Source organism: Stylophora pistillata, chromosome 6 (assembly GCF_964205215.1).
Source record: "Stylophora pistillata chromosome 6, jaStyPist1.2, whole genome shotgun sequence".
Classification (NCBI taxonomy): domain Eukaryota; kingdom Metazoa; phylum Cnidaria; class Anthozoa; order Scleractinia; family Pocilloporidae; genus Stylophora; species Stylophora pistillata.
The window spans coordinates 24,721,351-24,728,857 of record NC_142524.1 but is presented as its reverse complement, the minus strand read 5'-3'; the positions used below and the strand labels follow the sequence as shown (position 1 = coordinate 24,728,857).

General features: G+C 39.6%; 1 protein-coding gene and 1 pseudogene across 1 annotated transcript in view; both read right to left on the bottom strand.

Annotated features, from left to right (window-relative positions):
* Positions 1-3,641, bottom strand: part of LOC148728977 (lactadherin-like) — a 7,268-nt gene extending 3,627 nt beyond the window's left edge. Inside the window, exons 1-6 of the mRNA XM_088725367.1 lie at positions 3,612-3,641; positions 2,865-2,931; positions 1,812-2,137; positions 1,142-1,283; positions 503-840; positions 19-160 (exon numbers count right to left, since the gene is read on the bottom strand). Coding sequence (XP_088581493.1) covers positions 19-160; positions 503-840; positions 1,142-1,283; positions 1,812-2,137; positions 2,865-2,931; positions 3,612-3,641 — 1,045 coding nt within the window. The remainder of the gene's footprint in view (positions 1-18; positions 161-502; positions 841-1,141; positions 1,284-1,811; positions 2,138-2,864; positions 2,932-3,611) is intronic.
* Positions 3,642-5,528: 1,887 nt separating this feature from the next.
* LOC148728976 (uncharacterized) lies at positions 5,529-7,481 on the bottom strand (annotated as a pseudogene).
* Between the last annotated feature and the right edge of the window lie 26 nt (positions 7,482-7,507).

Sequence of the window (7,507 nt, the reverse complement as noted above, 5' to 3'; positions counted from 1 at the left end):
TAAAAAGGTCTACGTTACCATACTGACAGCCGTATAGTTCCACTCTCATCGCAACATGCGTATTCCAAGAAACTGGAAGGAAACGGATGTAGTGTGCTTTGATAGGCGGATTTAATGCGTGCAACACGACGGTGTCAGAGTCCGTGTTTCCAGTAAACTCCTAACAAATTAACATACGTTAGAATCAGGAATATTGGTATTATTTTTCTATATGAAACAAATATATTGCGGGTTGTCATGCGTTTTTTCAGTGGTGGATTCGTCATATAATAACAGAAGACGTTAGACTATGATGCTCCATAAGACACACTGAACCCGCCCACGCCCTAAGGGCTGTTATTCTGATCCAAAATGTGCACTTGTACGATATTTAAGGAAGACGTCCTGCAATTAGTATTAGTGAGACAAATTATACAAATAATTACACCAATTACCTACAAATGGTGTTCATCATTGCGAGAGGAGCATTTTGATAGCATCAGTAAATAATTTACCAGTCTACCTTATCAGCACTATGTCCGTGTTCCCTGAAATATTGCCAACTCTTTCCATCATTACCATATTGCAGTTTGTACTTTGTCACTCTCTGAACGTGATCATATCTTCCTTGCGTAGCAACTCGTGTTACTTTGGTCACCTGACTTCCCAAGTAAATCTGAAGCCACTGATTGGCATTATTACTCGCTGCTGCCCAGGCTCCAGCCTTTTGCACTCGTACAAGATGTAATCTGGCCCGATCTGCTCCATTAGGAATGTCCCATTGTGAAGATGCGCTGATTTGATCGTCTGATATTACACCGTTTTCCATTCCAAGAGGGTCTTTACACTCTAAATTTTCGACTGTCAACAAAATGTAAGAACGCATTTACATTTCTTACAAACTTAACAAGTAATTTTCCACCAATTCTGCTTTCAAACAGATGCGCTACTTCTGCCAGGCTTTCGGTAAGCTGAATCAAAAGAGAAGGCGGGTGCGCAAAAATAGAAGATGTTGTCAGAAAAAACATAGGCAGCCGTATCCAAGAGGACCACAAGCGCGATTTGTTGTTCCCAGTTCTTCACTTGCCTCCTCTGGCTCAGGGCCTGGGGCAGGCTAAGTGGTGTTTGGGCAGATTAATAAAAAAGAGCAGTTTTCGTTTACCTCCGTGACAGCCGTACAGCTCTGCTCTCATTGAAATATGGTTATTCCAAACTACAGGTCGGAAACGAATGTAGCGCGCAGTTATTGGTGGGCTTAACACGTGCACCACAACGGTGTCTCTGTCCGTGTTTCCACTAAATTCCTATTAAGAGATATTATGAATTATTAATCAATCAGCCCTTGGAAATATTTTATTTACTAATAGTGGTAAAAGTTTAAGAAGTGGCAGTTTAGACCTTCCAGCCAGTTTTGATCAACACTTTAATTCCCAAAATCTGAGTGCTGATTCTCCCCGGTTGCTGCTATACATTTCCTCTTAAAAAAACAGTAATGAGAGTTTGGTGTTAGATCACGACAAAATTGAAGTTCTACCTGATGAGTTTGAGTATTCTCATCAATTGTGTGATAGATAATGTATGGATATTAAAGGAGAAGTTACAAATTTATCACTTCTGGGAGATAAAGGGCTAATGAAAGGAATTAACACCCTCTCTTCTGACAACTTTCTTTACTCTGTCGGGTACATTCAGTTCCTCTGCGCTTTCATTCTGATCTTGTTGAAGGTATCAAAACCAAATGTTTCTGTGGCTCACTTACCACTCTTTGTATGTGAACGCATTTTAAATCCATCTAATTCTGAGTACATTCCGCTGAAAATTTGCTAACTTACCTTATCAGCACTTTGTCCCTCTTCCTTAAAATATTGCAAGCTTTCTTCGTCATTGCCATACTGCAGTTTGTACTTTGTAACTCGCTGATTATTATCATTTCTACCCTGCGTTCCAACGCGGGTAACCTTTGTCTCCTGACCTCCCAGATCAATCTGCAGCCACTGGTTGCCATCATTAGCCCTCGCTGACCAGGCTCCAGCTTTCTCTTCATCACGAAGATGTAGTCTGCCTCTTGCGGGGCTATGAGCGCTGTCCCATTGAGAAGAGGCGCTAATTTGACTGTCAGATATTGCACCGTTTTCCAAGCCAAGGGGGTATTTACATTCTAAAAGTTTATCCATTTGGTAAAAGTGAGCAAAAAAAAAAAAAAGAAAAAAAGGGTTTCATATAAAAAAAAATTTCTCTTGGAAGCCATCAAATGTCAAGACGATTGCCTTGATTGGGGTCAAGTTCTGTTGTTTATAAATAAAAGTTTTGACATATCACAGAAATACATTTAAGTTAGTCCTTTAACTTCTAGTAGTCCCGAGTAACACTGGTTGGCGACAGAACCGACTTACGATGTGGAAACAGTACAGGTGTCGTAAAACGTTAGTCATTTATTAATACAAAGTGTTATAAATTAACAGTTCTTTACAAGCCCATCATTGTGAAAAATTACAGCCAAATGCGGGCGTTTAGTTCGTTTTGTAAACGACATTCCAAAAAAAATTAACCATCAACCGTCAAATGACCTAAAGTTTAATCGTCAACCATTAAAAAAGCTTATTTTTAACCGTTAACCGTCAACCTGACTCCTTCCCCCCGCCCCCTTTAATTATAAGAGCTTGATGAGTTGGGTGAACAAACTTCACCATCTGCTTTTTATCTATCTTTACCAATGATTGTCTGAGGTTCAGAAAAGCGTTGCTAAATCACGATCTTCTTTCAAATTTACTTCAAATCTTCAAGGGAAAGATTCTCATCCTCACAGAAGTTCGAGAGTTTATAAAGTGAACAAGATTGATAATTAACGTAAATTTGGCTGATAAAACTTACTTTAGGCTACTTACCTTGTGAAGCAATGGCACAGTGGAAAAGATTGCTTCCCCAGAAGAAAAACCATAATGTGCGAGCCAGCTAAAAAATGGCGTTTCATTTTCAGCAAGGATGAATAAATTAAAAAGTTAATCAATTATTTGCTTGCAGTGCAATTAACCAGCCACAGAAAGTTGACAGACTGTCAAAACCTGTTCATCAAATCACAATAAAGTCAGTTTGTTTTGCCGGAGAATTACACTTCCATTTACCTGACTCTATGCCTGACTTGATGGTAAACTTTGGGAAAATATCTCCTTTCTAATGTTGTTTTCGTTTCTATTTTACATTCCTTCGTTTGAATTACATAACTATTATGAGTTGGGCAAAACATCTGCCAACGACAAACGAAATGATCGCATGAGCGAAGCAATGAAGCCGTGACGTGATGAAACCCTAAAATTCTCAATCAACGAACCCTCAAAATTTTACCCTTATCAAGCATACAAAAGTACAGAAATTATTTAAGATGAGAACTTTTAAACTCATTAGCGTCTAAAAACTATTAGAACACTTCAAACTGCACAGTTTCAGCTTTACGTGCTTTGTCTGTCAGATAGCTGCAAATTTAGATTTTGACTTTCTCTTTGTCTTCCAAGTAATCACTGTAAAACATCTTAGTCTTTAACACATCTGCAGTGTTCTGTTGACTGATTTCATGTTTCAAATTAAAACCTTATTTTTCTTGAACTGTTCTCCCTATTTTTTATGATTTCGATTACCGTATTTTCCTGAGTTCTTTCCTCGCCCATGTTGTGACTCTTAGTTGCAAAAAAGGCACCAAACCAAAGTTTTCGTTTTTCTTTTTAAACATTTGCATTGTAATAGTGTCTCAGCGGGTATACCTTCATCGATAATGAAGGCTATTTAGAATATGAGAGATTAAAAAAGATAATAATAATAATAATAATAAAATGTTAAATAATTAAATATATCATGTTGAGGATACCCGATTCCCTTCTTTAGCTTGTGATCCACAAATTTCAAAGTAACGTTTGGAATCAAACTCCAAATGTTTTTCTTGACTTTTGAAATTCAGATATTACTATTGCGTTCAAGATGCGAACCTTTCCTCCAGTAATCAAATATCTGGACTTCTAGTTTAATATTTTCAGTATTTCCCCTTCATTTATCAAAACAGACTAGAGATAGACAGGTATAGTTTTTTCTGTGATGACTAGGAAATTACCAGGACGAACCAAATTTTTAAAATTTTGGCAAAATTACCTATTGCAAACGGTTTCTTTTTACGAATCATGCTTTGCTCGAGCTCTATAATCACCGCCTTTTTTCAGATGAACTCCAATCTGAATTCATTAACCCTAGATCAACCCTGACAACACCTTGTTAATTATTAACCTAAAAAAGCGTCATGTGGCGAGTAATGCTTTGACAGTTTAAAGTGCCTACGACTCGACATGTTTTTTTTCTTTTTGTTTTTTGCGTTTTCTGGTTGATGGCCGTTCTCAAAATCTTAAATAGTCGACCATGGCGCCTAGCGATTTTTACGCGACTGAAATCAAAGTATGTTACGCATGAAACCCTACGGGAGTCATTTATGTTGACATGTTATAATTGCCTATTCTCACTTTGGCGAAAATAAGTTTTTGTAAATAACTGAATTTGCGTACGTTATTGTATTTTACCTAGTGCGGGAGGTCGAAGGTTCGAGCCCCGGCCGGACCAACAGTCAAGGTCTTAAAATAATTGAGAAGAATTTGGAGGAGGTCCCGTCTCCTGCAGGGTTGGAGGTAGGAGACGTTAATTTCTCACGCACGAGATTACTGTGTGATGGATGTCCTCCCCTGGGGTGGGATGGGTGGGTAGAGGTGAGATGGGTGGGATGTACAGGCCCCCATTTAAACCAGCTTCAAGCTGAACTGGGCTGGCCTGTCTAAATATCGCAAATACAAATGCATACAAAAATACAAATACCTAAATTTTTCTTAGAAACTATAGTCAAAACAACAGTGATTAGTTTGACGTGAAACAAAAATTCGAAAAAATAAGCCCTCGAAGGTCCACCGCATCCTTAGCATATTTTGATATCTATTTTTTTCCAAACTTTTTATTTTTTTTCTGATCCGTGATCCGATCCGTGATGATCCGGGCTTTGTCGACGCCGTCCTGGCATCGAAGAAGGCTGTTACTAACACATGCCACTAATAAATGCAGGGGAAGATGGCCGATTTATTCAGCTTAAAAAATAATACCGATTAAGGGGCCTGTTCTTACACTAGACACGATTGTTCCATATTCAGTGGTCAGTGCGCTGGACTCTGGGTCAGATGCCCCGGATTCAACTCCTGGATGGGGCTTGACGTTGTGTCCTTAAGCAAGACGCTTCACTCGCATTGCTTCGTCTTCTCGGATAGGACGTAAAGCCGGAGGTCCCGTCTCCAGCACCTATCAATTAGTTAATTTCGGCAGGGGGTGTTAAAGAACCTTTACTGGGAATGGGGGGAGGGGGCATCTGTAAAATTTCTCCTTTATTAATTTTAAACTGCCGCTGGCAGTCTGGAAAAGTCCCCAGCACAGTGTTGTAAAGCGTATTAGAGCATTTACATGGAAATGCGCTACAGAAATCGATATATTTTTATTATTCTTCGTTCGTCTGACGTTCGGCAAGCGAAGAACGGTGACCTTTTTATCTTTTATTTCACACGTTCTAGATGTACTTGTACTCGTTGTCTTTCCACATTTGCGCTTTTGTTATTTTATGAAAATACTTCCGATTGCAATTTCCATCGTATTTTAATGACAGAAACACATCATTTGTAATAAAGGTCATTCCCTTTCCTAAACTGACTGATATCCTGTTGCCTGAACGGTGCCAAACCGAAACCCCTGTCGGATCCTGGTATAACAAGCTCTAAGGGCTGTGTATTCTCCTAACCTGGGTTTCCGAAAATCCACCTCATGAGCCATCAGTTCCCCCCCCCCCCCCCTGCCCTCAAGAAACTGGAAGTAGCAACAATAGCAAAGTCATTGTGATAACAACGCTACGACGAGATAAAATTGTGAAACACAAATATTATTGAATTAGATTAGGGCGAATCTAAGTGCTGTGAGAAAGTCGAGACAAACGAAATACTCATTTACAACACTGATGTCAGTTGTTTGCCAAATGGGACATGTGGCAATGCTGCACTTAAACTAAAGTGTTTCCCTACTAAAATACTAATCTTTTTATAATGGAAGGCTCGAAAGCATCCGTGCCCTTTTCAGTGAACCAGTATATAGCCCATTGCTGTGATGTTTACTTCGCCATTATCTGCTGACTCTAGCTGGCAAGGCAACATTTCCACACTTGATGCCAGCATTCGGGAAACCGTGAGTACCAAATCCGATCCTGGAATCGCATGTGAGGCAGTTCTCTTCATTGTTGGCGACTATAGCAATTCTTGCTTTAGTATTCAAGCTAGAGCCATCCACAACATTGAATCCTTCCTTATTACAGTAATACTGCAAAGATGCTTGTGGACCAATCAGTGATTTCCATGTGTCACGGCCCAGTGAGGTGTTGCGTTATTGGCCATCAGCAATCAATGAGTGAAGAGAGCTGGCCTGCTTGTTTATCACAATGAACCTGAGCTGTTGGTCGATCTTCATACCGAGGCAGATCTTGGAGAAGGATGAGTTCCAGAAGGTAGGTAATTTGGTCTCTTGTGCGTCAAACCCAGTCTCTCCCCCAGGAATGTTGCTCTCATTTTTCTCAGTCCAATAGTGTGAGTGGTAATCAAAGGTGGTCTGGTAACGAATTGAATAATTTTGAGAATCGCACGCTTCACTTGAGCGAGTTGTAATTATATCTTGTTGAATCGCATAGCTTAAAGTAAACGCGCGCTCTGATTGGTCAATACGTCAACCGGAAGAGAGGGTATTTAGCGTGGAATCGCACTAACACATAAAGCGATATCGCTGACGTGAGTCGCGAGCAAAAACTATTGATACGAACGTAAAAACGTAAATACAACTCGTGCTACGAAAATATGAACAAATATGAACAAATTTATAGAAAACGAATGTCTTCCAAATTTTGAATTGAAATTCAAATTTTTAGAAAATTGGAGGAAACCACTCACGCTCAAAAGTACGAGAAAACGCATAGAAAAAAAAATCAAAATGCCAGAGATAAGGGAAGAAAGCCAAACGACAGTTCTTGCCGAGGAAAACCAGACAAGCGCTACAAAAGAAAACCAAGCAGGTATCAATGCCGAAAAAAGTCAAGCATCTTTTCCGGAAATCCAAACCATTGTAGCCTATACAGATGACGAACTGGCCTCTTTTAGAGACAACATGGTTTCAAAAAACACTAAAAGAAGTACAAGTACATCTGTACGCCGTTTGCAGTCTTGGTTCAAGGAAAAACACGGCAAACAAATTAATCTCGATGCAATTTCGAAGGAAGATGCACCGCAGCTCCTCAAGCACTTCTTTCTAGAAATAAGGCAGACGACAAAAGAAAACAAAGGCAAAGAATATGAACCAGGAACATTACAAACTTACCGCAATGGTTTACGAAGGTACTTTCTGGAGCGTCCATGTCCACCGGCAATAGATAACTTCGACCTCGAAAAATCTTCAGCCATTGAGTTCGAAGAAGTTTCAACGATAC